The sequence below is a fragment of the Salmo salar genome, chromosome 12 (genome assembly GCF_965601325.2).
Source record: "Salmo salar chromosome 12, fSalSal1, whole genome shotgun sequence".
NCBI classification, from domain to species: domain Eukaryota; kingdom Metazoa; phylum Chordata; class Actinopteri; order Salmoniformes; family Salmonidae; genus Salmo; species Salmo salar.
In genome coordinates, this window is record NC_138302.1 from 78,849,899 (window position 1) to 78,870,372 (window position 20,474).

The 20,474-nt window shown below is 43.9% G+C and overlaps 1 protein-coding gene across 3 annotated transcripts in view; it reads left to right on the forward strand.

Annotated features, from left to right (window-relative positions):
* The window catches only part of LOC106565854 (protein tyrosine phosphatase receptor type G), a 337,880-nt gene that overhangs the window by 89,965 nt on the left and 227,441 nt on the right, over nucleotides 1-20,474 (forward strand). For all 3 annotated transcript variants that reach the window (XM_014133453.3, XM_014133451.3, XM_014133452.3), the window contains exon 2: nucleotides 1,822-1,920. In XM_014133453.3, the coding sequence (XP_013988928.1) occupies nucleotides 1,822-1,920 (99 nt within the window). The remainder of the gene's footprint in view (nucleotides 1-1,821; nucleotides 1,921-20,474) is intronic.

Consider the following 20,474-nt stretch of genomic DNA (forward strand, 5'->3'; position numbering starts at 1 on the left):
TTTGCAGGCTGATATTTCTTCTGCACGGCAGTCCTGGGGGAGTTGCGTGCCCGCGCACGTGTGCAGCTTAGAGAGAACATTGCTTGTGACTTTTTTAAACTGGCACTACCAGTCAAAGCCTGTTCCCTCCTCTCTCCCCCCTCCTTCCTCCTCCTCTGAAAACGCATAGAAGGCCTTTGTTCTTTTCTCCCTTCTTTCTCGCCTCCTGCTCTCCTCTCCTCCTGTTGAACGGTTGCCAGGCAGCAGGCTGCCCATCACAGTGACCCAGAGACTGTCGCTAAGAGAGTGGGCTGGGCTGAAAAAAGGGTCCCACCCCACTATGACCCGACACTGTATTACTCTGTCCTCTTCTTTCCCTCTTTCTCTATCTACCTCTCTCCTCGCATTCTACCCAAACTCTGCCATCTATCCCTCTGTAGCCTTTTTTCCCCCATCAGCACCTCTTCTCCTCCCATCCCTAGTTCCCTCTCCCCTCCCCAACCCCATATTGTGATTGGCACTGACATTTATATTCTTATGTTACAGTGCTGGGGATAGTTTCAGTGCAGCCCAGAGTCTCTGGGCTGGGCTTTGGCACTGTGGACTGATTGACTGTGTCAATGGACACCTGTGTAGATAGTGGCTAGCTGTTAATTGACTGGCCACGGCTGAAGTGCTACAGCCATGAGAGGACAGGGTTAACTCCTGGGGCCTCACAGGCATGTGGGGAAGAATGAGATGAGCTTGTACGATGTGTGTGTGTGTGCGCGTGCATGTGTGTTTGTGTGTTAGAGAAAGAGAGTCAAGGGTAAGAGACAATGGGAGAGGGAATGAATAACAGAAAGAAAGGCAGAAGAAGGATAGTGAGAGGATGGGTTTGGCGTGGATTGAGAGGTTAGGGTGGGGGCTGCATAATAACATTTTCTGTTGGGAGAGTATTGGGAATCGATAATGTAATTCATAGAAAAGCCATGGACTGGCCTCTCATTGACATTCACAGACATGCTCAAGCTTACATCCCCAATAATTAAAGAAGAGCGAAAAATCGGTCTGTCATTGAAACAAAGAGTCACCCATTGTTTATATCAAGCCCTTAAGTAACCACAATGCCCAGCGAGCAGCCTTTAAAATACCATTAGGCTTTGATTGACATCTCCGGTGGCCCAGTGTCCTTGGTGATGCAGTGAGTAAGGAGGTAACCACATGGTTAGCCAGCGCTCAGCACGTGTCCTCTTACCTGTGACTCTCTCTCTCTCTCTCTCTCCTCTCTCTCTCTCTCTCTCTCTCTCTCTCTCTCTCTCTCCTCTCTCTCTCTCTCTCTCTCTCTCTCTCTCTCTCTCTCTCTCTCTCTCTCTGTGTTCTCATAACCGCATGTGGCCATTTTAGGTCAGATAAAATGTAAAATGCCAGTTATTCCCAGGTACTGCCAAAGCCCATTTGTGGAACAGCAAGTGAGGGGCAGAAGTGTGGGTGACTCTTACCCAAAAGCTCAGCAGCCCCCAGCTCACATCCCAGAGGCCCCACAGTCACAATGAGCCTGGCATAATTGGATCTGACAAAGTGTGGCTCTTTACCAATGAGCCACACTATGTATCTATGTATCTGTATTCATGCCTAAGTTTTAAGGAAGTTGTTGTGGCTTTTGTGGTAGGATGTTTTGGTAAGTCATTGTAAGCACTGTTTGACGCACTGGCTGTATAATTCGGCTGTGTCCAAGTCACAGTCAGTCTCTGTTTCCTAATGAGAATGCTGTTAGCAAGAGCAGTGCTTTTTTGTTTTACCACAGTGAGTGAGTGCAGTGCCATTTTGGTGACATCCTTCTCCTTTCTCTCCCCCACACAGCGCTGACAGGAGGGCAGCCCACGCAAGGGAGCCAAGATGGCCGAGCGCCCGGGAGCAGACTCAGAAGAGCGGCCGAGGAGTCCTACTGGGCCTATTCAGGTGTGTGTGTTAATGTAGAATGGTTCTTACTCTCTCTCTCTGTCTGTCTCTCTCTGTCCCTCCCCCTTCTCCTTCTCTCCTCTCTCTCCCTCTTCCTTCGCCTATCCTCCCTGTTCTTTAGAGCCCTGGCCTCAGGGATTCTCTGGGCTTTTTATTTTATGAATGTTTCTGTGGAGAAAAAGTGACTTCTTTTGTCCCTCTGAGCGATATTTGCAGAGGAGGAGCATTAATATTTTACTGTGCAACCAAGCCTCGGGCAACAAATGATCTTTATTTTTTTAATATATTTCTGTTCCCATGTCTACTCTAATTGTAGCCCGACGCTGCATTAAAGCCAGGGGCTCGTGGCAAAGTAGAGCTGGTGACAGATTCACTTAGCGAGCTGGGTATTGATGCTTAGATCTATTAATGGTGTTTTGTGTCATGGCACGCATAATATTAAAGGCTTATATAAGACTCTGATGTAACTGTGGGTGTAATTTCAGCAAGAAGAAAACAATACAGATTGTGTAGGACAGTCACAGAATTCTTTCTGAACAAACGGATAGGCTGGTGCTATAGCAGGTACTGGAGTGAGTGAGTGAGTGAGTGAGAGAGAGAGAGAGAGAGAGAGAGAGAGAGAGAGAGAGAGAGAGAGAGAGAGAGAGAGAGAGAGAGCTGAGGATAGTAGGTTATGCTTGGTTTGAGAATGCTGATGGCTCCAAACCCTTTCATGTGAATCAGCGGTGGCACTCTGGCAGCCCACCCTGATATTTAATAATCACATCAGTCCCTGTGGGGCCTGGTCACCCACTGCTATTGCTCCTCTCAAACAGCTGAGAGCCTCCTTATACCTCGCTATACTAGCAGCAACCACAGACCTGTCACTAATACTGAACTGCATCTCTCTCTCTCCTCTCTCTCCTCTCTCTCCTGTCTCTCCTCTCTCTCTCTCTGGGCCTTAGGGACATGAAGGAGAGGAGAGGCAGTATGTAGGGCTGTCCCTAGATATTGCCTGAGTTTGTGCACAGCTCTAAGCTCTCATCTCTCTCTGCGTGTTAATGCGTCATTGTCTCTGGTGGGCTGATGGGGCAGTCTGCTATGCCTCAGTGAGGTAGCCATTCTGGAATCTGTCATCTGAATATATACTGGTGGATCTGATTACCAGGTTGCGAAGTGATGACTTCACCAATATTGGATGCCTTATTACACCAGTGGATATGTTATTATTTGGATGTCTGTTATTCTTTAGAAGTTGTATACATAAATGATGACTTAAGAAACTGTCATTGAAATGTGTTCGGATCAACTGTAATTGTGTTGGTACTAGGGCTTTCAAACAATTTAGAACATTTAATCGAGTTAATCTTAGGATTTACTCTTATTAAGGATCTACGGGATCGGTGTCCCTTGTTGCTAACATGCGCTAATGTGACTAGAATTACGTTGTAAGTAACAGCACACTTTTCAGGACATAGACAAGCTTAAATTCTTCTTAATCTAACTGCACTGTCCAATTTACAGTAGCTATTACAGTGAAGAAATACCATGCTATTGTTTGAGTAGAGTGCACAACAACCAAAAACTTTTATCACGGCAACTGGTTTGATACATTCACCTCTGAAGGTAAATAATGTACTTACATTCAGTAATCTTGCTCTGATTTGTCATCCTGAGGGTCCCAGAGATAAAATGTAGCATAGTTTTGTTTGATAAAATCAATGTTTATATTCATATGTAGGAACTGGGTTCTACAGTTTGAACCCCTGACGATTGAACCCCTTACGATTAATAAATGTAGCTGTAATTTACAATTTTTTATACAAAAGGCATTGACATCTTGATTTTGTCCAAAGTTAGTCAACAAAGTCAGATAAATTGATAAAGCACAATTTCTTTACCCTCAATGTCAACTTGTTTTGACATTGCATTGTTGTTTTTAGATGTATAGTGTCACATTCTGACCAGTGAAAAGGGTCATTTCCCATAGTAGAATGGTCAGGGCGTGGCAGGGGGGTTGTTTTGTGTGTTTTGGGGTTTTTTGGTTCTAGGGGAATTTGTTCTAGTTTGCTATTTCTATGTTTCGTTTTCCATGTTTGGCCGAGTATGGTTTCCAATCGGAGGCAGGTGTCTTTCGTTGTCTCTGATTGGAAGCCATACTTAGGCAGCCTGTTTTCCTTTGGGTTTTGTGGGTGGTTGCTTTCTGTTTAGTGTGTTAGTATACCTGACAGAACTGTTTGGCTGTCGTTTGTTTTTCTTTGTGAAGTGCTTTCATTAAAAGTAAAAGATGAGCACTCAACACGCTGCGCCTTGGTCTCTTCAATACGACGCCTGTGACATATAGATTGTGTATTTTGTATGTTCTCACTGTATTTGGAAGACTTTCAGACAATGCAATTAGTCACAAACAAAAAAATGGGGAACTAAAAATACAAAAAGTTAACTCAAGTTATCTGATTAATAACTCTTACAGCCCTAGACTTGGCACCCTTATGGCCATTTTTGGCCATTCGTTGTATACAGTCAGGTCCATAATTATTGAGCAAAGAAGACTGAATAATAAATCAGACAAATACTGAGCTATATTCCATGCTCATTTTTTTGTTGAAATTATATTCTAAATGGCATTGGCACTTGGATTGGAACCGGTGCTTTGGTCGGATGATATGAAAATAGAGCTCTTTGGCCACGCACACCAGTGGTGGGTTTAGCATTGAAAAACAGAAGCATATGCAGAAAAGAACCTCATACCTACGGTAAAATATGGTGGTGGATCTTTGATGTTTTTGGGCAATTTTACTTCCACTGGTCCTGAGGCCCTTGGTAAGGTCAACGGCATCATAAACTTTTCCAGTACCAGGACATTTTAGCCAAAACTCTGGATGCCTCTGCCAGGAGGCTGACACTTGGCCACAAGTGGATCCTCCAGCAAGACAATAACCCCCAACACTAATCAAAACCTACAAAGAAATGGTTAATTGAGCGCAAAATCAACATTTTGCCATGGCCATCTCAGTCTCCTGACTTGAACCCTGTTGAAAACCTGGGGTTTGAATTGAGGAGGGCAGTCCATAACATCAGACGAAGGATATCAAGGATCTGGAAAACCTGAACATACATGTCATGGCTCATATCAGAATTACTGCCTGAAAGTGAGGCGTCTGAGGCCTTAATTAAGATATTCAGTATGAACCAAACAAATGTCCCCGGGTGAGTAATGCCCTCCAGTCTACATAATTACAAGTGCTTTTCCATATATTTTAAGAGGCCTTTTTCTGACTGAAACACCGAGGCCAGATCAATAGGCCCTCCCTCATGCCTTCTCTCCTACACGCCGCTACAAAGTTCACATTAAGGTGGATTTGATGGAAAGTTCCACTTTTCCACATAAAAAAATTATTTGCTCAATGGCACTATAAATCACCCTCCCTCCCCTCACCCCCAACTTGCTGGATATTAATTTTGAATCCCTTGTAGCCTCATTACTTCTGGCTTCAATGGGAGACGTACCCTAATTTATGAGATAGAGAATTCACCATATTGTCCGTTTCATATCAGTCCTCATAGCCCATTTCACATTCACTGGCAGGCTTGAGTTGAGGGCTCTCTAGGTTTTGTGTGCAGCCTTGAAGAAAATACATGAAGATGGAAATTGTACTGTAGTTTAACTTTAGAGGATTAAGGGCTGTGACTTAAATAACAACTCACAAAGATAGTCATTTCTGTGAGGATGTTAAACAAAATATTTTTTTTTTCTTTAGTATGCTGCTTACTCAGTAGGCCTATGCTTAAATCCACTCTAAGTCCTTGGATTCTAAGAGTGTGCCTTTACTTCTTATGAGTGTTTGTACACGTATTTTCTGTGTGTATTTCTGAGGACGTGTAAATATGCTTTGGAGTGGATCCTCTATGCATATTCAGTAGTATGCTGTAGTAGGGGACACAGAAAAACTGCATTGGATCAACCTTGAATCTGCAGTGCTCCACTTGTCCTAAAATGCACTTAAGGGTGTTTCCTAATGGATTAATATGCACATTATTTACTGAATGGGGTCTTCAGACCAGGTCATTCGTGTAAGGTGTGATGGGTTATGTATTATCCAACACCTTTTAGTGATTGCATCAGCACTCAGGGGAATTACATGTAATTTGAGATCTAGCAGAGTTATGACAATGGCAGGGCATCTGGTTACCATGCCAACCTTTACAGAACTGCCTGCCATAGAGGTTCTGAAATGACATTAGGACAATCACAGACTTGCCTGTCAACAGCAGTCCTCATCGTATACAATAATATGAAATGAAGATGGAGAAATTAGTATTATTTAATCAATTCTGCCCACGCAAAAAACAGAGAAATAAATCTTGTTAGCACAGGTGGTCATTGGTCACTGATACATCTCTTCCAGCTCTGTATAATTATTTTTTCAAATGAAAATTATGACAGTAAATCTCAGCAAGACAAAAATAATGGTGTTCCAAAAATGGTCCATTTGCCAGGACCACAAATACTAATTCCATCTAGACACCGTTTCCCTAGAGCACACAAAAAACTATACATACCTCGGCCTAAACATCTGCCCTTTATGGTTGTGAGGTCTGGGGTCCATTCACCAACCAAGAATGAACAAAATAGGACTAACACCACATTGAGACTCTGCATGCAGAATTCTGCAAAAATATCCTCTGTGTACAACGTAAAACCTAAAATAATGCATGCAGAGCAGAATTAGGCCGATACCCGCTAATTACCAAAAAAGAGCTGTTAAATTCTACAACCACCTAATGTAAAAGGAAGCGATTCCCAAACCTTCCTTAACAAAGCCATCACCTACAGAGAGATGAACCTGGAGAAGAGTCCCCTAAGCAAACTGGTCCTGGGGCTCTGTTAACAAACACAACTAGAGCCCCAGGACAACAACACAATTAGATCCAACTAAATCATGAGAAAACAAAAGAGAAGTACTTGACACATTGGAAAGAATTAACAAAAAACGGAGCAAACTAGAATGCTATTTGGCCCTAAACAGAGTACACAGTGGCAGAATATCTGACCCAAAATTAAGGAAAGCTTTGACTATGTACTAACTCAGTGAGCATAGCCTTGCCAGGTCTGCCGTAGGCAGGCTACTGTATGTGCACACTGCCCACAAAATGAGGTGGAAACTGAGCTGCACTTCCTAACCTCCTGCCAAATGTATGACCATATTAGAGACACATACTTCCCTCAGATTACACAGACCCACAAAGAATTTGAAAACAAATCCAATTTTGATAAACTCCCATATCTATTGGGTGAAATACCACAGTGTGAAATCACAGCAGTAATATTTGTGACCTGTTGCCACAAGAAAAGGGCAATCAGTGAAGAACAAACACCATTTTAAATACAACCCATATTTACGTTTATTTATTTTCCCTTTTGTACTTGCACATCGTTAGAACACTGTATAGAGACATAATATGACATTTGAAACGTCTCTATTCTTTTGGAATGTTTACTGTTCGTTTTTATTGTTTATTTCACTTGTGTTCATTATCTATTTCACTGGCTTTGGCAATGTAAACATATGTTTCCCATGCCAATAAAGCCCCTTAAATTGAAATGTAATTGAGAGAGTGAGAGAGATGTTGTGTCAAGGCAGCTGAATGTTTAGAACGGAGGGCTGAGGGCAGCCTAACAGAATGAAAAACAAAGCCTCAAACCTGACTTGGCATGCTGATGAGAGCAGCTTCCTAGTGTGGTGTTCAAGTCCTCTTTTCTCTCACTCCCAGCTCTACTTTTCCCTGTCTGTGGTGGCACATCTCAATCTCTCTTTCAAGCTGTCTGTCTTTCACACTCTACTATGTCAGTCAGTGTTTGCTTGTATGGTACCCTTTAGCTGGCTTTAGTTGTGATACAGGAACTGTGTCTGGTATCTCTGAATGGCGCCACCTGCTCTCAGGGTATACAATTTTTTGGTTATTTTTTTCAACCTTTATTTAACCAGGTAGGCCAGTTGAGAACAAGTTCTCATTTACAACTGCGATCTGGCCAAGATAAAGCAAAGCAGTTCGACAAAAACAACAACACAGAGTTACACATGGGATAAACAAACGTACAGTCAATAACGCAATAGAAAAATCTATGTACAGTGTGTAAGGCAATAAATAGGCCATAGTGGCGAAATAATTACAATTTGGCATTAACTACTATAGCTAATACATCAGAGGACTGATAGCCTAGCTCTGCTGTAGCTCTCTCTCTTTGTGCTAAGGATTTTTACCTATGCAAATACATCATGTGACATAGTGCTGTAACAGAAACAGGAAGTGGGAATGAAGGTGTTAAAATTAGGGTTGAGGTGGAGGATGAAAACAAGAGTGAAGAATGAAAACAAGAATGACAGGAGTGAAAGCAAATAAGAGCGATGGAGAGAGAGTAAATTAATTAATGAGAGAGAAAGCCCTCCCTCTCTGGCTCTGTAAGGCGTGTTGTCTTTCATTCATGAATGTGGCTCGCAGAGCGTGTCTGTGCTGTGTTTAAGTATGTACGGCATCAGAGCAGCATGGCCCATCATGAGGCCGCTCTAATAGAATGACCCAGCTCTACTGACAGCAGCACACTCCTGCAAATGGAGCTGCACATCTGCCACTGTACTGCAGTAATTGTGCAATTTACTGTACAGCCAATATCCCGCCATCCTAATTGAATATGACTTTGTACTGTTTGAGTAATCTCTCCATTTTAGACCCTGACCTCAGGCATGCTTCAGCTCCGGATACAGCGGATGGGAGAGGAAGACAGAGAGGGAGAGGTAAAGCGAGAGAGGAGAGAAGGACCGAGAGGGAGAGATGTGAGATAGAGGCAGAGAGAAGGATAGAGAGAGGGAGTGGCGTGAGGTAGAGGCGTGAGGTAGAGGTGTCCGATAAAGCATGTAGGTCACATTGAGAGGCGGTGGGTTCCTGGCGATGACATCACTACCATCACCATCACTGCTGCTGCTAACACCTTACCAAGGACAAACCGTTCACTTGACACATAGAAAAAGGGAGAGAGAGAAAGAGGGAGGCTGAGGAAGAGAGAGTCAAGGGAGGGAAAGGCTGAGGGAAAGATGGAGGAGGGGTGGAGGTAGAGCGATGAGACCAAAACCAGATGGCTCTGTTTGGCTGCCTGGCTGAGTGAATCCTGTGTTTGTTTCAAGTGTTTGGGCTTGTTTTTCTACTGGTTTTAGTCCTCCTGACTGTTTGTGGGTGGCTGGGCCTGTAAGTGGGTTATAAAGATCAACATCACTCCAATCAGAACAGAAGATGGTGGATGGATTTGGAATGTAGATGACCCATTATCCTACCTCCCTCTCCCCTCCTCTACTCTCCTCTCTTTCCTCCTCTCCTCTCATTCCTCAGCACAGAAAATACTGTTCCAGTGTTAGAGAAGGGAATGATGGATGGATGGATGGATGGATGGATGGAGGGATGGATGGAGGGAGGGAGGGAAGAAGGGGAGGAAAAGTGCAGGGGGGGATTTGAGGAGTAATTAAAGCTGGTTTTGACTTAATCGCAGATTATCCATTATATCGACCAGATACTCAAGTGGCAACTCTCACGATTAAAATAAATGTCTTGAAAAATTGAAGGCAGTTGGGAGGAGGCAAGATCAGGTGGGACCATTTTAGCCAATGAGAGGGCAGATATGAGTGTGAACAACAGGCACAAATCCGATATAAAGTGTTTTTTTCTCAAAGATGCCGGGATGTCATGTGTCCTACTTATATCAATCATTAGACTTGTAGCAACCTAAGAATTACGAAACTTATATTTGATCAAATAAGCCACATGTATCAAATAAGCCATTACATTTTTTGTTGACCAAATTCGACACTCTCATTGACTATGCAAAAACTCCTCACTTGTTGAGGCCAAAAAATGGAAAAGACAGATTTTGGGCCTAGTTATCCCTCTCGCTTCGCCTCTTCCTCTCTGACCTAATTAAATCTCTCTTCTTGACGTACACACAGGGGGAGGCTTGGAAGTAAGATTTGTATTACGTAAGATGTGCAGAATAAGATATTACATGGAGTTCTTTAAACACGCCAGCTTATTAGTAATGCAAAGCCTTAGGCTGCATTAGGATGAATTATATAATTGCCATCATTTTCATAAATGCATGGAAACATTCAGCTGTCAGCCAGCAAACTGAGCTGCTCACCAACTATTCATATGGATGACTTTATATACACTATATATACAAAAGTATGTGGACACCCCTTCAAATTAGCGGATTCTGCTATTTCAGCCACACCCGTTGCTGACAGGTGTATAAAATCGAGCGCACAGCCATGCAATCTCCATAGACAAACATTGGCAATAGAATGGCCTTACTGAAGAGCTCAATGTGACATCGTCATAGGATGCCACCTTTTCAACAAGTCAGTTCATCACATTTCTGCCCTGCTAGAGCTGCCCCTGTCAACTATAAGTGCTGTTATTGTGAAGTGGAAACGTCTAGGAGCAACAGCGGCTAATCCGTGAAGTGGCAGGCCACACAAGCTCACAGAACGGGACCGCGGAGTGCTGAAGCGCATAGCCTGTAAAAAATAGTCTGTCCTCGGTTACAACACTCACTACGGACTTCCAAACTGCCTCTGGAAGCAACGTCAGTTCAAGAACTGTTTGTCTGGAGCTTCATGTAATGGGTTTCCATGGCCGAGCAGCCGCACACGAGCCTAAGTTCAAAATGCGCAATACCAAGCGTTGGCTGGAGTGGTGTAAACCTTGCTGCCATTGGACTCTGGAGCAGTGGAAACGCGTTCTCTGGAGTGATGAATCACGCTTCACCATCTGGCAGTCCGTTGGACGAATCTGGGTTTGGCGGATGTGCCAACTGTAAAGTTTGGTGGAGGAGAAATAATGGTCTGAGGCTGTTTTTCATGGTTCGGTCGATGCCCCTTAGTTCCAGTGAAGGGAAATCTTAACGCTACAGCATACAATTACATTCTAGATGATTCTGTGCTTCCAACTTTGTGGCAACAGTTTGGGCAAGGTCCTTTCCTGTTTCAGCATGATAATGCCCCTGTGCACAAAGTGAGGTCCATGGTTTGTTAAGATCGGTGTGGAAGAACCTGACTGGCCTGCACAGAGCCCTGACCTCAATCCCTCCGACCCTTATTGGAATGAATTGGAACGCCAACTGCGAGCCAGGCCTAATCGCCCAACATCAATGCCCGACCTCATTAATGCTCTTATGGCTGAATGGAAGCAAGTCCCCGCAGCAATGTTCCAACATCAAGTGGAAATCCTTCCCAGAAGAGTGGAGGCTGTTATAGCAGCAAAGAGGGGACCAACTCCATATTAATGCCCATGATTTTGGAAAGAGATGTTTTGGTCATGTAGTGTAGTATCCACAATCATTCTATCAACAGACGATCAAGATTTGTTTAAGCTTACACAAATACTATTTCTCTGAATAGGTTGATTAAATTGGCCTCAAGATCAGGCAAGTGCAATAGAATGGAGTGCATGAGATCAGATCAAGTGGTGTGTGTGTGGATAAATGCAGGGGGGTGGTGGGGGCCGAGTGGGGCTCTGTGCAGGCCTGCTTAATGACTCAAAACTGGAGCCTCTCATGAAAGGAAAGAGGGAAATCATGGATAGAGCTAAATATAGGAGACAGGAAGAGAGAGATGAGGGAGAGAGCGATGGGAAGTAGATGGTGATCACTCTTTAGTGTTTAATCTGCAGTTGGAGAGTGGTTGGAGAGAGTGTGTGTGCGTGGGCTGGATGTGGATGCCTTCCAGAGGAGTAAGTATAACACAAATGCTTGGTTAGGCTAATCTGATCTGTGGTATAAGGTGGTGGTTAGGAGCTGTGTGTATGTGTTTGTGTGTCTGCTTGCTTGTGTGTATTTGTTTGTGTGTGTTTGGTTATAGTTTCTCTCTGCTGTGCAGCTGAAAAGCAGCAAATGGATTAGCCAGGGCCACACATTGTGAAATTGATTAAAGTTTATTTCAAGCTTTAGTACTCTGGGCCATTACTCATAACAGGGCTGGTAATATCGCCACACACAGAGCCTCTAGGGAGACTGAGGGAGCATCATATCTCTCTATAAAGCAGAGGAGGGCTGTGTGTGCCCGAGTGTGTGTGCCTGTGTGTGCCCGTGTGTGTGTGTGTGTGTGTGTGTGTGTTTGTCTGTGTGTATGTGGCTTTCAGAGTAAAAGGTGGACAGTGAAAGGGGGTGAGTGGAGAGTAAATACAGTATATTTGGCAGGGCAAGGGTGTGAACAGATTAAGTGTGGGAGCAGAGGGGGGAATATGAGGAAGATGTAGCTGAATAAGGGATGAGTGGAAATGCCAAGTTTAATGTGAGCTTGCCTCTGTGTGGTCTGGTAAACATCGCCTTCGGAGGAAGATCCCTGGAGAGGTAACAGTGGTGCACACCAGATTATGAGGTGTGTGTGTGTAGGTGTGTTCCAGTGGAGGCTGCTGAGGGGAGGAAGGCTCATAATAATGGCTGGAACGGAAACCATGTGTTTGATGTATTTGATACCATTCCACTAATTCCGCTCCGGCTATTACCACGAGCCCGTCTTCCCCAATTAAGGTGCCACCAACCTCCTGTGGTTTGTTCGTTAATTTATGAAAAGGTTTAAGTCGTAAGCATGTTTCAGTTCGGCTGGCGGCTAGCCGAAGTTGGCTAAGTGAAACCGAACAAGGTTGCTCGCATACTCCCTTATTAAAAGACCTTCATTTAAAAAACGAAAAAGAAGCAGCAATAGTACTGTTTGTCCATTTTAAAATGCAGTAGCCAGCATACACTTCCTCAAAATAGTCCCAATTAATCTAAAATAACTCAGGAAATCTGGCACAAATTTGGGCGTTTTTGCCAAGGAGATCTTAGTCGCGCAATTTTACGTCAAACTAAGATGTTTGGTGCAGTATTTCTCAATGAAAAAAAATGCAGGTAAACAAGTCGTCTCTCGTTGAATGACAACATTGACCAATACGCTGACTCGGTGTGCGAGTTCATTAATAAGTGCATCGGTGATGTCGTACCAACAGCGTCTATTAAAAACATTCCCCAACCAGAAACCGTGGATTGATGGCAGCATTCGCGCAAAACTGAATGCGCGAACCACTGCTTTTAATCAGGGCAAAGTGACCGGAAACATGACCAAATATAAACAGTGTAGCTATTCCCTCCGCAAGGCAATCAAAGAAGCTAACCGTCAGTACAGAGACAAAGTGGAGTCGCAATTCAACCGCTCAGACACGAGAGGTATGTGGCAGGGTCTACAGTCAATCACGGACTACAAAAGAAAAATCAGCCCCGTCGCGGATCACGATGCCTTGCTCCCAGACAGACTAAACAAGTTTTTTGCTCGCTTTGAGGACAATACAGTGCCACTAACACGGCCCGCTACCAAAACCTGCGGGCTCTCCTTCACTGCAGCCAACATGAGTAAAACATTTAAACGTGTTAACCCTTGCAAGGCTGCAGGCCCAGACGGCATCCCCGGCCGCGTCCTCAGAGCATGCGCAGACCAGCTGGCTGGTGTGTTTACAGACATATTCAATCAATCCTTATCCCAGTCTGTTGTCCCCACATGCTTCAAGAGGGCCACCATTGTTCCTGTTCCCAAGAAAGCTAAGGTAACTGATCTAAATGACTACCGCCCTGTAGCACTCACTTCCGTCATCATGAAGTGCTTTGAGAGACTAGTCAAGGACCATATCACCTCCACCCTACCTGACACCCTAGACCCAGTCCAATTTGCTTACCAACCCAATAGGTCCACAGACGACGCAATCGCCATCACACTGCACACTGCCCTAACCCATCTGGACAAGAGGAATACCTATGTAAGAACTGTTCATCGATTACAGCTCAGTATTAACCTCTATGGGCTAGGTGGGACGTTAGCGTCCCCCCCGTGGTGCACTCCATCAACAGCAGGTGCATTTCAAGAGCGGCAAATTTGAAACCAAATAAATGTCAAAATTCAAATTTTTCAAACATACAACTATCTTACACCCTTTGAAAGATAAACATCTCCTTAATCTAACCACGTTGTCCGATTTCAAAAAGGTTTTACGGCGAAAGCATAAAGTTAGATTATGTTAGGAGAGTACATTGACAATAGCTGTGTGTAATGTTTTGTCAATTCAAAGACAGGGTCACCAAAACCATAAAACCAGCTAAAATGATGCACTAACCTTTTACAATCTCCAACAGATGACACTCCTAGGACATTATGTTAGACAATGCATGCATTTTTAGTTCTATCAAGTTCATATTTATATCCAAAAACAGCGTTTTACTATGGCATTGATGTTGAGGAAATCGTTTCCCTCCAATAACCGGCAGTCAAGTCAGCACCACAAATTAAATAATTAAAATTAGAAAACATTGGTAAAATATTATATTGTCATTTAAAGAATTATAGATTTACATCTCTTGAACGCAATCAACTTGCCAGATTTAAAAATAACCTTACTGGGAAATCACACTTTGCAATAATCTGAGCACTGCGCCCAGAAAAATATGCTTTGCTATACAGACAAACGGCCATGTTGGAGAGATCTAAAATCGAAAATACTATGTAAATAATCCATTACCTTTGATTCTCTTCATCAGATGTCACTTCCCGGAATTCCCAGGTCCATAACGAATGTAGTTTTGTTCAAAAAAGCTCATCATTTATATCCAAAAAGATCCGTGTTGTTAGCACATGATCTAAGCCAGCCGGACTTCTCGTCATGAACGAGGGGGAAAAATATATTTACGTTCGTTCAAACATGTCAAACGTTGTATAGCATAAATCATTAGTGCCTTTTTTAACCAGAACATGAATAATATTCAAGGTGGACGAATGCATTCTCTTTTATAACGTATTGGAATGAGGGTACCCAACATGAACTCGCGCGCCAGAGTCTAATCGGCCATCACCGTTCCATGGCTCTTGTTCGGTCAGATCTCACAGTAAAAGACTCAAAACACTTTGTAAAGGCTGGTGACATCTAGTGGAAGCAATAGGAAGTGCCAAAACATTAATCAACCCCTGTGTGTTTCAATGGCATAGGCTTAAAGGTAATTCAACACATCAGGTATCCACTTCCTGTCAGAAAATGTCTCAGGGTTTTGCCTGCCAAATGAGTTCTGTTATACTCACAGACACCATTCAAACAGTTTTAGAAACTTTAGGGTGTTTTCTATCCATATATAATAAGTATATGCATATTCTAGTTACTGGGTAGGATTAGTAACCAGATTAAATCGGGTACGTTTTTTTATCCAGCCGTGAAAATACTGCCCCCTAGCCCCAACAGGTTAAACACCATAGTACCCTCCAAACTCGTCATTAAGCTCGAGACCCTGGGTCTCGACCCGCCCTGTGCAACTGGGTCCTGGACTTCCTGACGGGCCGCCCCCAGGTGGTGAGGGTAGGTAACAACATCTCCACCCCGTTGATCCTCAACACTGGGTCCCCACAAGGGTAAGTTCTCAGCCCTCTTCTGTACTCCCTGTTCACCCACGACTGCGTGGCCATGCACGCATCCAACTCAATCATCAAGTTTGCAGACGACACTACAGTGGTGGGCTTGATTATCAACAACGACGAGACAGCCTACAGGGGGGAGGTGAGGGCCCTCGGAGTGTGGTGTCAGGAAAATAACCTTGCACTCAATGTCAAAAAAACAAAAGAGATGATCGTGGACTTCAGGAAACAGCAGAGGGAGCAGCCCCCTATCTACATTGACGGGACAGAAGTGGAAAGGGTGGAGAGTGTTAAGTTCCTCGGCGTACACATCACGGACAAGCTGAAATGGTCCACCCACACAGACAGCGTGGTGAAAAAGGCGCAGCAGCGCCTCTTCAACCTCAGGAGGCTGAAGAAATTCGGCTTGTCACCAAAAACACTCACAAACTTTTACAGATGCACAATCGAGAGCATCCTGTCGGGCTGTATCACCGCCTGGTACGGCAGCTGCTCCGCCCTTAACCGGAAGCCTCTCCAGAGGGTAGTGAGGTCTGCACAACACATCACTGGGTGCAATCTACCTGCCCTCCAGGACACCTACACCACCCGATGTCACAGGAAGGCCAAAAATATCATCAAGGACAGCAACCACCCGAGCCACTGCCTGTTCACCCCGCTAACATCCAGAAGGCGTGGTCAGTACAGGTGCATCAAAGCTGGAACCGAGAGACTGAAAAACAGCTTCTGTCTCAAGGCCATCAGACTGTTAAACAGCCATCACTAACATTGAGTGGCTGCTGCCAACATACTGACTCAACTCAAGCCACTTTAATAATGGGAAAATTGATGTAATCAATTTATCACTTGCCACTTTATATTATTTATATTAGATAATGTTTACATAACCTACATTATTCATCTCATATGTATATACTGTACGCCATACCATCTACTGCATCTTGCCATCTTGATGTAATTAGATGTATCACTAGCCACTTTAAGCAATGCCACTTTATATAATGTTTTCATAACCTACATTACTCATCTCATATGTATATACTGTACTCTATACCATCTACTGCATCTTGCCATCCTGATGTAATGTATCACTAGCCACCTTAAACAATGCTGCTTTATATGTTTTCATACCCTACAATACTCATCTCATATGTATATACTGTACTCCATACCATCTACTACATCTTGCCTATGCCGTTCGGCCATCACTCATTTATATATTTTTATGTACATACTCGTATTCATTCCTTTACACTTGTGTGTACAAGATAGTTGTTGTGGAATTGGTAGATTAGTTGTTAGATATTACTGCATGGTCGGAACTAGAAGCACAAGCATTTCGCTACACTTGGATTAACACCTGCTAACCATGTGTATGTGACAAATAAATTTGATTTGATTTGAACAAAGACTTTATTAAAGAATCCCTACTGTTGACTAATCACAGACGTAGGGGCGTAGACTTCGTTTCCAAACTTTGGCTTGCCTCTAGAAATAAATGTGTCTGCCCGAACAGCCCCCCCAAAAAACTCACGAAAGTCCAAAACAAACATAAATGTCACAAAATGTCGTCATAATATATATACGAACCCTTCCGAACTGTTTAAACTGGGAAGCATGCGGACGCCTTTAGACATGAACACACACACGCTTTGACAGAGTGTGTGTGTGTGTTACTTTTGCCCTTAAAGCGCACACTCTGAGTTGTCGCTCAAACAGTCTGCTATGCTCAGAGCGTGATTCTGATCCTGGTAGTGCAGAGACAGCATCACCCCCCACACACCACAGTGGCCCATTAGAGCATCCAGTGGTAACCCCCCTGTCCTTCATAGAGAGGATCTTGCCGTTGGTTCCTACTAGTGTTGATACCCCTCTGCAGAGTGATCTACTTCCCCAGGTCAGGTCTGTGAGTTTGAGGTGGAAGCAGAGCTGGGATGTGTTAGACTCTTGAGCTCTCTGGAACACCATCTCTCTTCCTCGCTGGTGGACTTTATGAAAGAGAGCGAGCGAGAGAGAGAGCAACGCACGTTACAGCTTACCAATTACCAATACCTGCTTCTCCCTCTTTCCCCTTATCTTCCTGCTACTGCTGGGACTTTGAAAAGAGTGTGTGTGTGTGTGTGTGTGTGTGTGTGTGTGTGTGTGTGTGTGTGTGTGTGTGCGTGCATGTGTGAGCGTGTGTGAAAGCTTTGAAGGGAGGGAGTGTGTTGGTGTGTGTGTGTGTGTGTGTGTGTGTGGAATGGTCGCTGGTGTCTGACTGATAGTGAACCACGTTCTGCCTTCTGTCTCATTCATCTGCTGTTGACATTCAATGCGATTTCCTCTGTGAGGGGAGTGATGCGTCGCCTTATTAATTATGCCTGAAATATTAAAAAGACTTCATCATGCATGAATTATTCATTCATTTCGCTGAGATCATGTTGGCGAAATATTTCCCGGTTTTGTCGTACATCATCCTGGAGGGACGGCGGGAGGAAGGAGATGGCATCCCAGTAAACAGACTGAGGAGGTGTGTGTGTGTGTGTGTGTGTGTGTGTGTGTGTGTGTGTGTGTGTGTGTGTGTGTGTGTGTGTGTGTGTGTGTGTGTGTGTGTGTGTGTGTGTGTGTGTTCTTGCTTGAGTTAGTGTGTTCATGTTTAATAAACAGAGCAGGTTGCTTCACTCATAAAATATTTTTGAGCTTCTCCCCTTTTCCTTCTCTTTTTTCCTCAATCTCTCTGAAGGTCTCTGATTAGATGCTCCAAATGGATGTAAACATACAACTTCAAGGTCACATGTCAAGTATAATTTCTTTCAGTTGGAATGTCTACTAATTCTAATTCTATACATAGCAATTATCCCATATTATCCCATATCTTCATAGGCAGAGTGTGAAAGGGGAACTTCACAAGGATATTGGTTAGGCAAGGTGATAGGGAGGAGAGATGTGAGAAAGACAGAGGCAGAGAGAAACTCATTCATACCTCCAGTAGTTTAACATGCAGCTCAGGTCCAGGAGAGTTTAGAGATGTCATTAGTCTCCTAAAGCCTGATGGTAACTATCGCAAAGAGTGAAAGGAAACACAATTAAAATCAATTGAAAAGGGAAAAGCATCGGCCTTAGACACCCCGATTGATCCTGTATTCAATGTTCTTATGGACGTTTTCCATTACATTGTAATTGTCAGTGTGGCAAGGATGAATACTTGGATAGTTTCACCCATTCATCTGCACTGGTGTAGCACACACACACTCTCACACACACACACACTCTCACACACACACACACTCTCACACACACACACTCTCACACACACACACTCTCACACACACACACACACATGCACATTTTTTTTTAATACCTTCTTTGACACCAGTGTGACTTTTAGATGAGATGTCGTCCACCATCATAGTAATGACTTTAAATATACACTACATGGCCAAAGTATGTGGACTTCAAATGAGTGGATCCGGCTATTTCAGCCACACCAGTGTATAAAATCGAACACACAGCCATGCAATCTCCATAGACAACCATTGGCAGTAGAATGGCCATACTGAAGAGCTCAGTGACTTTCAATGTGGCACCATCATAGGATGCCAACTTTCCAACAAGTCAGTTCATCAAATGTATGCCCTGCTAGAGTGGCCCCAGTAAACTGTAAGTGCTGTTATTGTGAAGGGGAAATGTTTAGGAGCAACAATGGCTTAGCCACGAAGTGTTAGGCCACACAAGCTCACAGAACGAGTCTGCCGAGTGCTGAAGCGCATAGCGCGTAAAAATCGTCTGTCCTCGGTTGCTACACTCAATAACGAGTTCCAAACTGCCTCTGGAAGCAACGTCAGCACTTTAACTGTTTGTTGAGCATGGCCGAACAGCTGCACACAAGCCTAAGATTAAAATACACAATGCCAAGCGTCGGCTGGAGTGGAGTAAAGCTCGCCGCCATTGGACTCAGGAGCAGTAGAAATGTGTTCTTTGGAGTGATGAATCACGCTTCACCATCTGGCAGTCCAATGGACAAATCTGGGTTTTGCGGATGCCAGGAGAATACACAGTTCCAACTGTAAAGTTTGGTGGAGGAGGAATAATGGTCTGGGGCTGTTTTTCATGGTTCGGGCTAGGCCCCGTAGTTCCAGTGAAGGGATGACATTGACATTCTACATGATTCTGTGCTTCCAATTTTGTGGCAACAGTTTGGGGGAGGGCCTTTCCTTTTTCAGCATGTCAATGCCCCCATGCACAAAGCGAGGTCCATATAGAAATGGTTTGTCGAGATTGGTGTGGAAGAACTTGACTGGCCTGCATAGATCCTGACCTCAACTCCATCAAACACCTTTGGGATGAATTGGAACGCCGACTGCGAGCCAGGCCTAATCGCCCAACATCAGTGCCCAACCTTACTAGTGCTCTTGTGGCTAAATGGAAGCAAGTCCCCGCAGCAATGTTCCAACTTTTAGTGGAAATCCTTCCCAGAAGAGTGGAGGCTGTTACCGCAGCAAAGGTGGGACCAACTCCATATTTATGCCCATGATTTTGGAATGGGTGTACATATGGGAGGACAATAGATGTTGCCGTGTAAGGTATGTGTCTATGTGTTGGATGTTGCAGTGTAAGGTGTGTGTCTGTATTGTGCTGGGCTGTCTGTAGAACTCCTCTCTCTTTGACTTTGTAACTAAGGTAAAGCTCATGGGACTCAGGAGTGCTAATCTACACAGATTACTCTGGTCCCTCCTCACTGCTAGTGATGTTACTCTCTGTAGCCTGTTAATCTCCCCCTGCTGCATAGCCTTAAGTGCTACATGCTCTCTTTGGATGTGTTGTCAGACAGTTATTCAGTAAGATGTCTTCCATTTAGAGTTTGCACCTGAGGAAACTGAAGGGACTCTTGTAGAAATTGAACTACATTCCCCAGAGTTCCATTCTATTCAGTACACTATATATACATAAGTATGTGGACACCCATTCAAATGAGTGGTTTCGGCTATTTCAGCCAGACCCGTTGCTGACAGGAAGAGTGGAAGCTGTTTTAAAAAAATATATATATTTATTGTTTTTTTACCTTTATTTAACTAGGCAGGTCAGTTAAGAACAAATTCTTATTTTCAATGACGGCCTAGG